This window comes from Phaseolus vulgaris, chromosome 2 (genome assembly GCF_051622355.1).
Source record: "Phaseolus vulgaris cultivar YP4 chromosome 2, ASM5162235v1, whole genome shotgun sequence".
NCBI lineage: Eukaryota > Viridiplantae > Streptophyta > Magnoliopsida > Fabales > Fabaceae > Phaseolus > Phaseolus vulgaris.
The window spans coordinates 29400194-29415930 of NC_143499.1; the positions used below are offsets into that span (position 1 = coordinate 29400194).

The 15737-nt window shown below is 32.2% G+C and overlaps 2 protein-coding genes across 4 annotated transcripts; one reads left to right on the top strand and one right to left on the bottom strand.

Annotated features, from left to right (window-relative positions):
- The first annotated feature begins 7001 nt into the window (after positions 1-7001).
- On the top strand, positions 7002-11109 carry LOC137811298 (Exostosin family protein). Of its 2 annotated transcripts, XM_068612988.1 has the most exons (6): positions 7002-7399; positions 7481-7819; positions 8342-8628; positions 9276-9508; positions 10274-10431; positions 10630-11109. In XM_068612988.1, the coding sequence occupies exons 1-6, from the start codon at positions 7277-7279 to the stop codon at positions 10729-10731; spliced, it is 1242 nt and encodes a 413-aa protein (XP_068469089.1). In that variant the 5' UTR covers positions 7002-7276; the 3' UTR covers positions 10732-11109. The 2 variants fall into 2 exon arrangements, with proteins under 2 accessions (XP_068469089.1, XP_090154651.1); XM_090298525.1 differs by lacking the exon at positions 8342-8628 and having other exon boundaries at positions 7016-7399.
- Positions 11110-12837: 1728 nt separating this feature from the next.
- LOC137811299 (Tetratricopeptide repeat (TPR)-like superfamily protein) lies at positions 12838-15125 on the bottom strand. Of its 2 annotated transcripts, XM_090298522.1 has the most exons (2): positions 13936-15115; positions 12961-13756 (listed from the first exon to the last, which is right to left on the bottom strand). In XM_090298522.1, the coding sequence occupies exons 1-2, from the start codon at positions 15009-15011 to the stop codon at positions 13747-13749; spliced, it is 1086 nt and encodes a 361-aa protein (XP_090154648.1). In that variant the 5' UTR covers positions 15012-15115; the 3' UTR covers positions 12961-13746. The 2 variants fall into 2 exon arrangements, with proteins under 2 accessions (XP_068469090.1, XP_090154648.1); XM_068612989.2 differs by having other exon boundaries at positions 12838-15125.
- Positions 15126-15737: the final 612 nt, after the last annotated feature.

Genomic DNA, 15737 nt, shown 5'->3' on the forward strand with positions numbered 1-15737 from the left:
TAATTTCAAATTTAAGATTATTTCCTAGATACTGGCGGATAGGCTTGCACTTGTGGCTGCTAGAATCATTTCTCCTAATCAATATGGGTTTGTGTAGGGTAGACAGATTCAGGATTGCATTGGTATTGCTTCTGAAGCTATTAACATGCTTTCTAAAAAGGTTAGAGGAGGTAATGTGGCTTACAAAGTTGATATTCATAAAGCTTTTGACACTCTGAGTTGGAAGTTCTTATTATTAGTTTTAAAACGCTTTGGTTTTCACCCCTCGTTTGTCGGTTGAATTAGTACAATTCTCCGTTCAGCTATGCTTTCTATCAGAATAAGTGGTAGTTTGGTGGGTTTTTTTCCCTGCAGTCGAGGTGTAAGACAAGGTGATCCATTGTCTCCTTTACTTTTCTGTCTTGCAGAGGAAGTTCTTAGTAGAGGTATCTCTAAGCTTGTGAATGATAACCAAAACCTGATAAGAAATTAAATTGGATTCCCCGGCAACGGCGCCAAATTTGATAGTGTCGTTTTGCTGTCAAATTAATATGATTCTAGCGTAGACTTGTCTAACACTAGAGAGATGATAGTATAATTGTGGACAAATGTCCCCAAGTCGTCTCCCAACGAATCCAATAGTAAAATCAGTTGATCAAGGTTTAAAATCTATCTGCAAGCAATAAAAGTTAGCAATAACAATAAAGATAAAAAAGGGATTGAGATAGTTGTGCAGAAAATATAAAAGAGATTAAAATAGCAAATAAAAAGCGGTTGATCCCAAGTTCTTCCACCATTGAATTCTTCACAGGTTCTCTAAAGAATAATCTTTTCTCAATCCTCCAACAGAGCTAAACCAGATTGAACATGCGCCGATTTGATTCAACTGAAACTCACCAGTAAAGCATGTGTCTACTGGTTTAATCCATACCCACTTTGTTCCATGCGTATACACCATGGGAATGCTTACCTCCTCTCCCTTGAATCATGCGCCCAAGAAATTAATTAGAACAATGTGAACTAACTAAGAAACCGAAGTTTAAGATAAGGAAGACTCTCAATCATGCGTTCAAGTACAACCTCTCACAAAAACTAGTTTTCCAGGAGATTAGACAATAAAAACAACTGCTATAGAGAATTAAAAATAGAAACTTTTATTGAACGAAACCTCAGAGCTCAATGGGAAATTACAGAGGAATCAACCAAAAAGGTTTAGTCTTCCATGCAGAGGCAAAACAAAAGAATTACAAAGAAGAAAATAAACTAAGAAAACCCTATGAAGCTCCCCATTTTCTCCTTGATGCTTGTGTCCTTTTATAGACTTTTCAGCTCCAAGGATCTTAGGAAAATATTGTAGTTTATATTTTGTTAACCGTTTCCAAGTTTCCATCTTTCCAGAATTCTTGTATTTTGCAGAAGATTTGCTACCAATTCTGTTTCTGAGATATTGTAGATTTTATTTTCTCTTTCTTCTCCTCAAAATTTGTTTCTTGTTTTGATTCAATAAGCAACTTGGACTTTTGCATATTTGGCCCATTCACAAAGGTAGATGCTTCAGATAATTTACCCTAAAAACACAAAATTACCAAAGATAAATAGTTAAGGCCCAAATAAACCCAATTATATGAATATTAATTAAAACAATGGATTTATTTATTATTATAGTCCAATAATCTATGATTAAGGTTATTGTGTGTGAATAAATATATGCTCATCAAGGGGGGATATTAAGTCTCTTAGAAATTTGAGTACTTTTCTTAAAACATATGGTGATTTTTCTGGTCAATATATTAATAACTCTAAAAGTAGTTTCTTCACCATGGATAATTCTCCAAGATTTGTCACCAAAATTCAAAATATTCTTTCTTGTAGTCATGGTTGTTTTCCTTTCAATTATTTAGGAGTGCCTATCTTTGTTGGTGCTCCAAAGTGTCGATTTCTTCAACCTTTGGCTGATAAAGTTAAATTGAAGCTAGCATCTTGGAAAGGTAAATCTCTTAGCATGATGGGTCGAATTCAGCTGGTCAATACAGTGATTACTGGATTTCTAACTTATAGTTTTAATATGTATAAATGGCTTGTTTCACTTATTAAGCAAGTTGAGCAGTGGTGTCGAAATTTTATTTGGACTGGTGATATTCTGAAAAAAGGTATTGCTATCGTTAATTGGGCGAAAATTTGTTCACCTCTTGAAGATGGAGGCTTGAATATTATTAATCTTCATCATGAAAATAATGCATATCTTCTTAAGCTTGCTTGGAACTTTGCTTATAGCAACAGACATTGGTCTTTACTCTTGAAAGCCAGGGTTCTTAAATCAAAATACGAGTTTAGAACGGTTTATAGATCTTCCTCTCTCTGGATTGGAATTAAGCAATTTTATTCTACCATACTTGACTATACTTCTTGGACTGTTGATACAAGTTCTTTTATTAATTTCTGGAATGATAAATGGTGTTCTACTACTTCTTTAGCAAATATTGCAGGGTTATCTGATAGTGTTAGCATTCCAGATACAGTCTCTCAATTTTGGACAGGTTATGATTGGAATATTCCCTTATCTTTACAGCAGATGCCTCATTTTTTTAATCATATCATGGTTAGAGAAGAACATGATATTCCTAATTGGATTCTAGATGAGTCTGGTCGTTTCACTCTTAAATTGGTTAGGACTTTTTTCTTGGAACTAGGAGTTCCATGTGGTTGGGGTAAATTCATTTGGTTTTCATCTATTTCGCCTTCCAAAACTCTAGTACTCTGGAAAAAATTTCATGGACAACTTCCTACAGATCAACATATTCGGTATAAGGGTTGACATATATGTTTTATGTGTACGTTTTGTGAAAAGCATGAGGAATCTATTCAACATCTATTTTTTGAATGTTCTAACGCATTGCATATTTGGAGTTGGGTTCGACAAATTTTTCTTACTTCTCATTTCTCTAATAAGGATGATCTTCTTTCTTTTATTAAGAGTGATGGTAGTCCTTTGGTTAAATTGATTAAGCTTGTTGTGATAACCTTTTTTATATGGATAATATGGCGTATGAGGAATTATGTTAGATTTCACGATAAGATTGAGGTTTCTAAGGCTATTTCGGTAATTAAAGATTTAACTTGTCTAGTGGGAAATTCGTCTAAAGCTTCAATGAAGAATGATATGTTGGATTTCAACATGATTAAGTTTTTTGGTATTAAGACTCATAGTGGTAAAGTTCTTTGTCATTTTCCTGTTAGATGGGAATTTCCTTCACCAGGCTGGGTTAAAATTAATACTGATGGGCTGCTAGGGGGTATCCTGGTCTTGCTACTTGTGGAGGTATTTTTCGTGGGAGTATGGGAGAATTTATTGGTGCTTTTTCAGCGTTTCTTGAAGTTCAAAATGCTTTGGTTGCTGAGTTTTATGGAGTTATACATGATAAGGAGGAAGCTCAAAAAATGGGACTTACTAATGTCTAGTTTGAATGTGATTATGTCTTGGTTTGTGTTGCGTTTACTGCTAGGACTAATGTTCCATGGATGTTTCGTAATTGATGAAATACTTGTCTTAATTTTTGTGGAACAATTAGGTTTAGGGTTACTCATATTTTTCGTGTGAAATGAATGCGTGTGCTGATAAGTTGGCTAATTTATTATTTATTTATAGAGAATCATTTCATTGGTATAATAGACTTCCATCTAGTATGTTCTTAGAATTCTTTATGAATATGTATAGTCTACCTATGTATCGTTTTTGTTAACATATGAGTTTTGGTCTAGTCTCCCCATATTTTTGTATTTTCTTTCTTTTTTCTTTTTTTTAATAATATTTTTTTTCTTGTGATGACAGATGATTGTTGTTACTTGAGGTGTCAGTCTAAGTGAGATTTCAAACTGCATAGTAATGACTAACATGAAACTTTTTATAAAAACAAATAAAATCTAATTATTATATTGATATGTTATATGATAATATTTGAATGAATTATTATAAGTGATTAACGTATTGATCCTTTTTACATGTATTATGATTTTTTTTTATTAAATTATTCTTATTTTTTTAGTTGTATTGTTCATTGCGATGATGATGGTAATAAATAACTTTATTTTATAAATATTTATATTTATATATCATAAATATATACTAAGAATATTTTAAGAAACTCTGAATTTTCTATATAACTTAATAGTTAGTTATATTCTTATACGTTTAAGACTTCAACTTTTACGACTTCAACTGTAACAAAATAATTAAAGGTGGTTTTTAAAAGTTTAAAAATTTAATTTTTTATTAAAGTTATAAACTTTAAAAAATTTTATGTATTAGAAATATTTTAAAAAGTTATAAACTTTCTGTAGAAAGTATATTGTAATAGTTAATTATATTTTTAGACGGTTACAACTTCATCTGAAACAAAATAATTAAAGGTGGTTTTTAAAAGTCACATTCGCTTAAATTTTTTTTTTAAAGTTATGTTTTTAAAACACAGTTTTAATATTATTTTAAATGAAAAGAGACTTATATTTTATAGTATAATTTTAAAAATATATTTTAAAGTACGATTTATTTATAAATCCATTTTTTCAATTATTTTAAAAAATTATAAATATTTTTTTTCATCTTGCATTTTCTGATTAACAACTTAGTGCATGTGAGTCATTCGCCTGATTCTTGCCTCTTTATTTTAACCTGAATTATAATGACTTGAAATTTCATAATTATTAATTGAAATATGAATCACCTCTTTTATCAGCATAGTTGTCCAACATGTGAAAAACCAAAATTAACCTCAATACTACGAATCACCACGTTTTCGGGCTGCCATCTATATTACTTATCCGATATTTGTTGTTAAAAAAACACTTTTTGATACCATTTTTTTTTTAACTTTTTGTGTTAAAATTATTCGTGAGTTTTTTATACTAATAAATGTTTATGAATATACATGAATTTTTTTAATTTAAATTATTTAAAATATAAATTCAAATAAAAATTAATCTTAAAAATATAATTTAAATAATAAAATATTAGTATAAATAATTTTATTTAAAAAATAAAATTTAAATAAGTTGATATAGTATGATTTTTTAAAAAGCAACATCTTTATAAATTAATTTAATTTAGTTAGTTTAAATAAAAAGTAATCTCTACAATTAAATTTTAAATATTCTTTTATTAATGTTTATCTATATCTATATATAATGAAATTCTCCTTCTCTAAATTTTTTTCCTATTTTATCTTTACTTAATATTTTATTTTATTAATTTATTTTGGTTATTTGAATATTTTATAATTTTAGAAGTTAATAAAACAGTTTTTTAATTTTAAAATTTTATTTTATTTGTTATCATCTAACGAGAGTGAAGAGATAGATTAGGTTTTCTGTTTTAAAGATCTTTAGATTTTTTCTCTATTAAATAGTTGTTAGATGTGGACCGCTTTAGCAGGAGAGTGGAGATATGAGTAGTTACTTTTCGGTTTTAAACTCGATTTTCTTCTCTATTAAATGAAACATTAAAGATATTTGTTGTGTCCATTTGAGAAGAATGAGTCAAATAAAACTTTGAATTGAAATGTGGGTTGATGGACATTACTTTAACTCCCTCCCGCCAAAAAATATATCGTATTGTTACCCTTACTCTTTTGTTTGAATTTTAAAAGAATTATTTTTGTTATTTTCTAATTACTCTCCACTATTGTAGCAATTTTAAAATTGATTTATAACTCACTACCTTACTTTCCACTTTCTCTCTTTCTTTTTCACGTACATACTCCACACATCACAACAATCGGCAATTCTCTTTTTTGTGCATTTCAATTTGTGAAACACTAATTTTCTTTTGAAATTGTGATTAAAACATGTGACTAGAGAGATAAGAAGTACTCAACAAGAGGAGGCAGATGGTACATGATGAAAGTCCTCATAAGACGTTTTTTTGGTAACAATTTTATGGATTTAAATAAAATCATAGCATTAACTAAACTATATTCTCATTTCCTCATATTTCTGTCATCACCATTTCTGTATCTGTGTTCTTCCTCTATATTTTCATTTTTAGGTTTTGATTTTCAAATTCATCTTAACTTTTCATAAATTTATGACTTTAGAGACCACCTTCAAAATATGTATGGTCACTAGAGAGCATTATGTAGAGAAGGTATGTCATTATGTTCTTAACTCTATTTTTTACCTCCTATACTGATATTTTGTTTGTTCTTTATTTGTTAGTTAATGGTATAGAGTTAATATTCATAGCAAAATAGAGGAATAAGAGAAGGAAAAACTTCAAAACAAACCATTTGAATGGGTCTCTATACGGTCCAAGATGGAGAAAAGAGAAGCAGATTTTATTGCACTTTTGTATATAATATTTTTATGATTAAAGTTGATCGAACAATTGAGGATAATTTTTTGGTTTGATGTGTTGCAATGATTGTCATATATTATTGGTTGTGCATAGACCTAATGAAAAATATTGGTTTAATTCCTATAATTGATAAAATATTAAAAAATACTCATATTCTATTTAATTATTTTTTCGATTAAGTTTATAGTTTTAAATAAATTTTAACTATTATAAAATAAAATATATATATATATATATATATATTTACCCACAGTAAATTCAATATATAATAAATATGTTTTGATAAAATTTATGTGTTTTTTTATTAAAATAAACTATAAATTTACTAATAATATAAATACATAAAATAATAATATCGTTTATTTAATTTTAATATTAAACATAATAAAAAATAAAAAATTTCTTCCGTGTTAATAATATTTATCACTTGATTTAAAAATAAATATTTAAATAAAACCATCAACGAGTATCGGATACATATTAATTGTATAATGATATACGTAATCATCGTCTTAACAAGTGGATAACTAAAATTAAAGATACTCATTTAATATTATTATTTTAACTTTTTGGCATCCCTAACTAAGAAACAAATCTGAAAGAAGAAAATATCCAGTTTAAAATGCATCTCAAATGTTAATTCTATAAAAAGCTCGATTTAGTTTAAATAAATGACTTTTTTCTAGCATTACTGAAATATAAATCATAGTACTGCTTGAAAACGTGTAATAAAGTGAATTAAACAGTAATGTAAGTTCTAAAAAGAGTAAATTAGAAGAGGCATAGGAAGAAGGTTCGAAACCTCAAATCGCAGATTTCATCTCCTGCTTCATCTTCATCTCTTACTCTCATCACATCACTCTAATCTAACCGCACCATTCTTCAAACTCATACTTTCATAGATCAAAATCAAAGGTAACAAAACTTCGCAGCAGGGTTGAATCACTGATGACGACGGGGAAGCAACAATCCTGGTTCTTCTCTCTGCGAGGCTCGCTCCTCTTCCTCGCAATCCTCACCCTTCTCTCCTTCACCTACCTCTCTCTCAGATACTCCACACCGCCACCCCAGGTACCCCTTTCTCCTTTTTCTCCCACCCCATCTTCCAATTTCTCATTTTTCAACGCTTTCTCCGTTACCCTTTTGCTCTAGGTTTCCAAGCTCTCCCTCACGAAGCTCGGCGACGTGCCGGAAACCGGGAGAGAAGAGGAGCAAGGAGGAGGAGAAGGAGAAGAAGAGTATTCGGACACGTACCACTCTCCGCGGGTGTTCAAGTTGAACTACGAGGAGATGGAGAAGAAGTTCAAGGTGTACATATACCCTGATGGGGATCCCAACACGTTCTACCAGACGCCGAGGAAGCTCACCGGGAAGTACTCCAGTGAGGGCTATTTCTTCCAGAACATCAGAGAGAGTCGCTTCCGCACCGAAAACCCCGATCAGGCGCACCTCTTCTTCATCCCCATCTCATGTCACAAGATGCGTGGCAAGGTATTTTCTTTCTCTTTCTGCATTTGCTCTTGTTGAGATCTGGGGAGAATGGGTGGAGAATGTTAGATGCTTCCATGCATTGCTGATGAGTAGTAACTGTGGATTGATAGTTGAAGGGGAAATTGTTGGAGATCTTGTATTGGTTAATAATATGGCCAACATGGTGAATAAAAGTGGGGGCAATTCTTATTTCATGAGCTAGCTAGCTCTTGGGGTTAAGTCCAAACTCAAAATTCAAAGATGGTATCGAACGTATCTTATAGTTGTTTGTTAGGCCAATTGTTATTAAAGTCTATTTAATGGTTGATGTTGGACCTCTCTCAAGTCACTTGTTTTCGACAATATCTAGTCATTGGTGTGAGGAGATGTGATAAAGATCCCCCATTGTAGGTTCAAACTCAAAATTATAAGAAAAATTAAGAATGCAAAGGAAAGATTGACAAAATTATAAAAATATCTCATATTGGATGTTAAGTGACTGCTTCTAGGGGGAATGTGGTCTTATGTTTGTGTGGTATGCAGGGTACGTCTTATGAGAACATGACGATCATAGTACAAAATTATGTGGAGAGCTTGATATCCAAATATCCTTATTGGAACAGAACCTTGGGTGCTGATCACTTCTTTGTCACTTGTCATGATGTTGGTGTAAGGGCAACAGAAGGTCTTGAGTTTCTCGTGAAAAATTCCATTCGAGCAGTATGCTCCCCCAGCTATGATGTTGGATTTATTCCGCACAAAGATGTTGCTCTCCCTCAAGTGCTACAGCCTTTTGCTCTTCCTGCTGGGGGGAATGATGTAGAAAACAGGTGAAGTTTTTTAAGTCATGTGTTGCTTCAATTTAGTTCCATTGCGTGCCTGAATTTGGAAGATTAGGTTTTGGGGATTCGATTTTCAGTTTGAATGACTTGTCGTCCTGCTTTTGAAGTGTTTGTTAATCTTTTATGGTCAGACTGATGGAAGTTAGTTGATATTTCTCAGAATGTTCAAAGACCCTTAATCAGACACTGGCTCATGACCCTGAAGTCTTAAATTATATGCTGCAATTGCTCTTTAGTTTCTGGTATCCTGGGTTAATCTATGCCGTGGATCTTAAAAACCTTCCATGGAGTACACACTGCTTGGAAAGAGCTTAAGACAAGAAAAATGCCAGTGACTTTTGTGACTCATAACCTCCATGTTGCAACGAAATGTTTTTATGAGTTTCAATATTTTTTATCCCGTACAAGAGCCCGATTTTTATTTGTTTCATGTAAAATAGTATGAAAAATTAATATAGAATCTATATTTCCAGCCACAGAATTAGTAAGTAAGGATACTGAACTAATTTATTTCATAAGCTTAATTAATATGGCTGGTGTATTCATACATAGTTTTTTTCTGTAGGGTCAATAGACAATGGTTCTACATGCATATCTATAGATTCTGAAAATTTATCGAAATCTGTGCTTTGCAGGACTACACTTGGATTTTGGGCTGGTCATCGTAACTCTAAAATTAGGGTTATTCTTGCACGTGTGTGGGAAAATGACACAGAACTTGATATTTCAAATAACAGAATTAGTAGGGCTACTGGGCATCTAGTGTATCAGAAGAGATTTTATAGGAGTAAGTTTTGTATATGTCCTGGTGGATCCCAGGTCAATAGTGCTCGAATAGCAGATTCTATCCATTATGGGTGCATCCCTGGTAAGATAATCCTTTCTAATGATTTTTACCCTTTTGATTTTATAGTTGTGTATTCAGCTTCTTAAAACTGCATACCTGAAAGACTGACGGTACAAGTGTATAATTACCAAATACTTATTGTCTAGTGGTTTTCGTCACTTTTCATGGATGGTGTGACTGTGGTTGCATATTTCTTGTGTCTATTCTGAAACATTTGCAAATCATATCCTTGTCTAGACTGATTAGTCAACCTTTGGTTGCTTCTATCACTCCTAAGATTGCATATTGAAACTTTATTATCGAATGATACTTGAGTGTCTTAATTGTGGTGGTTTGATAATCAATTAATTAGCCGTCTTTAACTATACACAAAAATAGTTCAATTTGGAAAGGCATATTTGATAATTGGAATGAACAATAACTGAACCCTTTTATTGTTGGACTGTTGGAGGGAGTGGAGGTTGTAATACAACCATTGAATTGTAGAATACAAGAGGTAGTGAAGTTTGTCTTGTGGAATTGGTGCCCAGGGATTTTAGGATATGCTCCCTTGCTCCACCCCTCTAATATTCTTATTAAGGTCAAATTCAGTAGAAGGCGTGTGTCGGTTACACATACACTTCACTTTAGCTTGTTAAAAAGAACTAAATAAAAATATTGTGAATGACATTTGAACCATAATTTGGTTTTGAATAAATTTATGTTCTGTTTGATATTCTTGCATTTGGGACAGAATTATTTAGGCTACCTTGTACCTGACCTATAGCTGCTTATGTTGTTTTGCAGTGATATTGTCAAATTACTATGACCTTCCTTTTAATGATATTATTGACTGGAATAAATTTTCTGTTGTACTCAAAGAGAAAGATGTATATCAGCTTAAACAAATCCTCAAAAGCATATCAGATGCGGAGTTTGTTGCACTTCATTATAATTTGGTAAAGGTATAAATCCTCTCATTACTTTATATGAAATCTGTATATTGGTGAAAGATTTTAGGTTTCTGCCCTTTTGTGTTCCACGTGAACTTTTGCTTATAGTTCAGAAAAATCTTTGTTTGGTTGGTAGAAATTTTCATTGTCAATTGAATTATTATTTTTCATATGTTGGAGCTCACATAAAGTTGCTTCATGCTCTATCAGGTTCAGAAACATTTCCAATGGAATTCACCCCCAATCAGATTTGATGCTTTCCATATGGTTATGTATGACCTCTGGTTACGCCATCACACGATCAAATACTGATATTTAGACTCACTCTAAAACACTCTTGTTTTGTATACAACTTAAATTTTAGCAACCGAGAGAGCACTGTAAATAGGCAATTACAGTTTTGTATACAGCAGCTGGCTTTTTCTATATTCTTGCACCCACAACATTTCAGTTAATTTGTTATTTGTTTGCGGTAAGGCTTTGTTGGGTTGAAGCTAATACATATCCAAGCTATAAAGGCTGGTGCAATTGTTCAAGTTGTTCAAAATCCTAGCTAGAACATGGGTCGGTTTGGCTTTCAATTGTAACACCTGACTGGCTCCTGGTATTTAACTGAGCCAGACATGATCTATGATTTCATAATTTGGCATGATATTACCCTGGAATAAAGGCCATCATGTATTAGTAGTAGTCATGCACTGTCATTTGGGTCATCTAACTACAGATTCATTACTATCTAAGGAGAATTTGTTAGCATCGCAGTGATTTAGAGTTTTTTGGTGAACAAAATAAGAGTACGTTTCTTGAACCGATGCTCTTTTGATTTGTTTTTTTTTTAAATAAAGGAAATATTAATTAATTATTCAAGAGTCTTAATTAATATAAGATATCAAAAAAGAATTAAGGACTCAGAAAGATAATGAAAAAGCTTAAATTCTAGTGAGATACATATTCTTGATGAAATAGTACTGTAATTTTCTTACACTTGATATCTTATAAAAAGTGAAGTCTCTAAAAGTAAGACAAATATCGTTATATTGAATGACAATCATTATCCACTCATAGATTAAAAGCAATAACCCTAACCCACCCTAGGTCACTGCCCTAGTTTGTATCATTGCATCTAAGAACGTTGCGGATACAAACTTGTCTCTTTTTAAGAGGCCAAAAGAAGTTCTATTGTTCAAGTAAACATATATACATGATCTAGATGACATCAAGTATTTTTCTTCTACAAGAGAGGTGAATCAAGTCATAATCGAATTGTATCGTTTAAGATACTACGTTGTTAAATAAAAAGAGTTACATCTTAATTATCAATTAAGTTTTTGGGCCTGTTGGCAAGTGTTAAAACTACAATTGGTAATCAAGGTTATGAGTTTGATTTCTAGAGAGAAATTGTTGTGAATTGTACTATTATCTTGTGGCATAGGTCACATGAGCCAATTCACAATTAAAAAATTCAATTCTTAATGAGACAATAACTGAGAGAAAGATTGTTGCAGGTACATTAATTGTCCTGTAACATAGATCAGATAGACTAAGTTACAATCAAATCATGATGCTTGAAGTGCTATACTCTTTAGTAGAAAGTGTTGTGACTATCAATTATAACTTTTTGACTTAATAATAAATGCTCCATCCAACAATATATAATAAAAATATTTACGAGAGACCTAATAAGAATATCACCAAAGACCTGAAAGCATCATATCCTTAGAAGAGTTCATATAGATTTTGTAGTGAAGTAAAAGTTGCTAATAGATTTACTTGTTAAATTAATCATGCAAAACAAAAATAAATACTCAAATTTGCTGGTCAATATTTCAACAGTTGAACCCAATCACAGAGCCTGTCTTGATATCAACCTATAGTCATGATGTTTTGATTTATTATCAATATGGATTCAGTACATTCTGGATATAATGATTAATTTTCCTCGCCAATGGTATCATCTTAACGACAAGGAACTGCTAATTAGTGACAGAATCTCAAACTTTTATAACTCGTGGTTCTATTGCATGCTGTTAATGACAAATATCAGGTAATCTACAGATCATTCACTGATTTACTGTTTGTTACCTGAGTACCAAAAACATGACATGTCTGGAAGTGTCTTGTAAACAAATACAGGTAACAGCCTAGAAAGTAACAATTTACATATAGGCATAGAATAATGATATTACTAAGAAAACAAATAAAAGGAATGAAAAACAGATATTGATCATAAGGATCCCATTTATTTTCTTGAAAACAGATGAAGGAACAGAACAAGAGCAAAATTAAGTTATATACCACATTTGAGCCTTTATCTAACATGTATTATTGAATTAGAAATATTAAACCCAGATCTTCCTTGATCTAAAATTTTGATATTTACATCTTCATGGAGGTGTGGAAGTATTGAGCACAGATCTGTGCGAATAATTAGTGTTAAAATTTATTATGAGAAAATGGGCCAGATGAATAATCACTCATGGTTATACCTTCACATGTGAGGTATGACCGGTTAAGAAAATTATTATATAGAGAAGCTAGGGAAAGGATATAACAAATGCGTTTCACCAGTAATCTTTACAGGAACATAAACCTCCTTTAAAATGATGGAATCTCTTTGCATCTCTAGCAATAATATATCTCCCAGTAAGTAAAGAAACAAATTTTATCCAACTGTGGCAATCACCACAAACTCTAAGATTCTTAAAAATCCTGATAGTAGTGCTCCTACCAATAGTCTTCCATAAAGCAAAAGCTATTGCCAGTTTTTCACTATGATAATATAAAGAACTCATTTTCTTCTCTTCATCCAAATCCTGCAACACAAATCTGGTATCAGGATTATAACCCAGAGTTTTAACCTTCTCCATTAATCCATGCAACATTTCAAAAATCTCATGAGCTCTTGGGTGAGACAAATCTCCAGCCATAAAAGTATGCACCTCTCTATCAACATCAACCCAACTCATTGCAGGACTTTTCTTCAATTTTAGATCTCTTATTGTGCTTTTCATCTCAATCACCTGGTTCCATTTCCCAGCAGAAGCATAAAGATTTGTCAAAAGGATATGTGTTCCTCCATCCTCAGGAGCAAGTTCATGGATTTTTCTCATAACTTTCTCTGCCATTTCTACCTCTCCATGAATCTTACATGTGTTCAGCAGTGTCCTCCATAGTACCACGTCTGGATTTCTCACTTCCTCTATCAACAATGCAGCCTCCTCAAGTCTCCTTGATCGCCCTAGCAAATCAATCATACAAGTAAAATGGTCTCTTGTCAATTCAATTTTGTGATTATTCCTAATGGAGGCAAATACTTGGCATCCTTCTTCAACTAAACCTGCATTGTTGCATGCCAAGAGAATACTGATTAATGTCACACCATTTGGCACAAATTCCAATTTTTTCATTCTTTCAAACAGCTCAAGTGCCTCATGCCCGAAACCATTTTGAGCATAAGCATAGATCATTGAATTGATGGCAACTACATCTAACTCAGTTAAAACATCAAAAACATACCTTGCGTTCTCTATATTTCCACATTTTCCATATAAATTAATCAGCGCTGCACCAGTATACTTATTTCCATCTAATCCTAGTTTCATGATTATGGCATGGATCTGTTCCCCTACTTCAAGCATTGCAAGGCTTGAACATGCTTGAAGAATACTCGACAATGTAAAAGGATTTGGACTTATCAAACAACGAATCATTTCCCTGAATATTGACACAGCAGTCTCCTCTCTCCCATTTTGCACAAGACCCACTACAAAAGATGTCCAGGTCACCTGATTTGCATTATCAAGCAGATTAAACACCTTTATAGAATCCTCAACCATGTTGCACCTTGAATACATGGTAAGGAGAGAAGTCTGTGAAGCAACAACAGATTCCAGGCCTGACTTAATTACAAGACCATGGATCAACTGACCATTAACTAAATCCCCTAGATTACCACAACTTATCAGGATGCAAGCAAGAGTATACTCGTTAGGCTTAACACCTCTTTTGACCATGTCCTCATAAACCTCCAAAGCTTCCCCATCAAGACCATGTTGAGCATAACCCACAATCAATGCAGTGAACAAGACAACATCTTTCTCTAAAACACGGTGAAAAACCAAATGGGAATCCCTCATTTTATCAAACTTAGCATACATATCAACAAGGGCACTAGCAACAAACCCATCCAGAACCTCCAAACCCAAAACCACAGCCAACCCATGAGCCCTCTGACCATGGCGTAGGAGACCCAACTGTGAAAAAGCCTTAGAGATGGCAGAGAAGGTGTAGGCATCGGGTAAAACACCCTCCACAAGCATGTTGCCATAGAACTCAACGGCTTCTTTGCTCTTCCCATGACTGATATGAGAAGAGATCATCGAATTCCAAGTAACTATGTGTCTGTTGGGCAATTCATCGAACAACTTGCGTGCCTCAGCGAGGCAGCCGCATTTGATGTAGCCATCAATGAGCTTGTGGCCCAAAAACGAGTACGAGAAACCGGATTTGATGACGTTGTTGTGAACTGCTCTAAGGGCACTTAACGATTTTGTGTGAGCGCATTGGGCAATCAGAGAAGAATATAAATTCATATTTTCATGCTGAACATTTTTTATTATGTTCTTCAATGTATTATTTAAAAATGAAATGAAGAAAAGAGAAACTAGTTAGATTCAGGTTTACCGTTCACAACACTATCTTCGACACTTTTCAGTGTAATCAAACTAGAACAATCCCTTTATTTTTTAAGAGTTGGTTTAACATTATTTTGTGGAAAATAAAAAATATTTTTAATAAAGTGTTTATACAATTTTCTATTTTATTTCTACATTATAATAAATATACATAAATAAATGAATTAAAAATTAAATACAAAATATACATGACAAAAGAGTAATGTTCTTTTAAACTTTGAAAATGACAATCAACTAAAAAAAAATCTTAAAAAATATGATCTTACTTCTATATCTTTAAAACACAAAATGCATTTAATTCTTTTCTCATTTAATAAGCAAGAAGATCAGTAAAAAAACATAGGATTAGTAAACATGGATTACATAACTATGCAAGAAGGTTCAATATTTTATTTGTGACTTGTGTATTTTAATATTAACTATTCGTAATAAAATCGAACTCTTAATAGTATATTTAATGGAAGTTTTTTGTTATTATAAGAAACAAAAATATTTAATTCTAATTACTAGATTAAAATTAATGATTCAAATTAATATTTAATTAGAAATCAAATGTTATCTTTAATTAGGAAAGAAAAACCTCATGGGCTCTATAACTAAAGCATGATTAAATATATCAATTTT

Bases quoted from the DNA above. Each gene is read 5' to 3' on its own strand.
- LOC137811298 (XM_068612988.1), top strand. From the start codon at position 7,277: ATGACGACGGGGAAGCAACAATCCTGGTTCTTCTCTCTGCGAGGCTCG. The intron at 8,629-9,275 runs GTGAAGTTTTTT...TGTGCTTTGCAG, and splicing joins GGGAATGATGTAGAAAACAG to GACTACACTTGGATTTTGGG. The intron at 9,509-10,273 runs GTAAGATAATCC...GTTGTTTTGCAG, and splicing joins CCATTATGGGTGCATCCCTG to TGATATTGTCAAATTACTAT.
- LOC137811299 (XM_068612989.2), bottom strand. From the start codon at position 15,011: ATGAATTTATATTCTTCTCTGATTGCCCAATGCGCTCACACAAAATCG.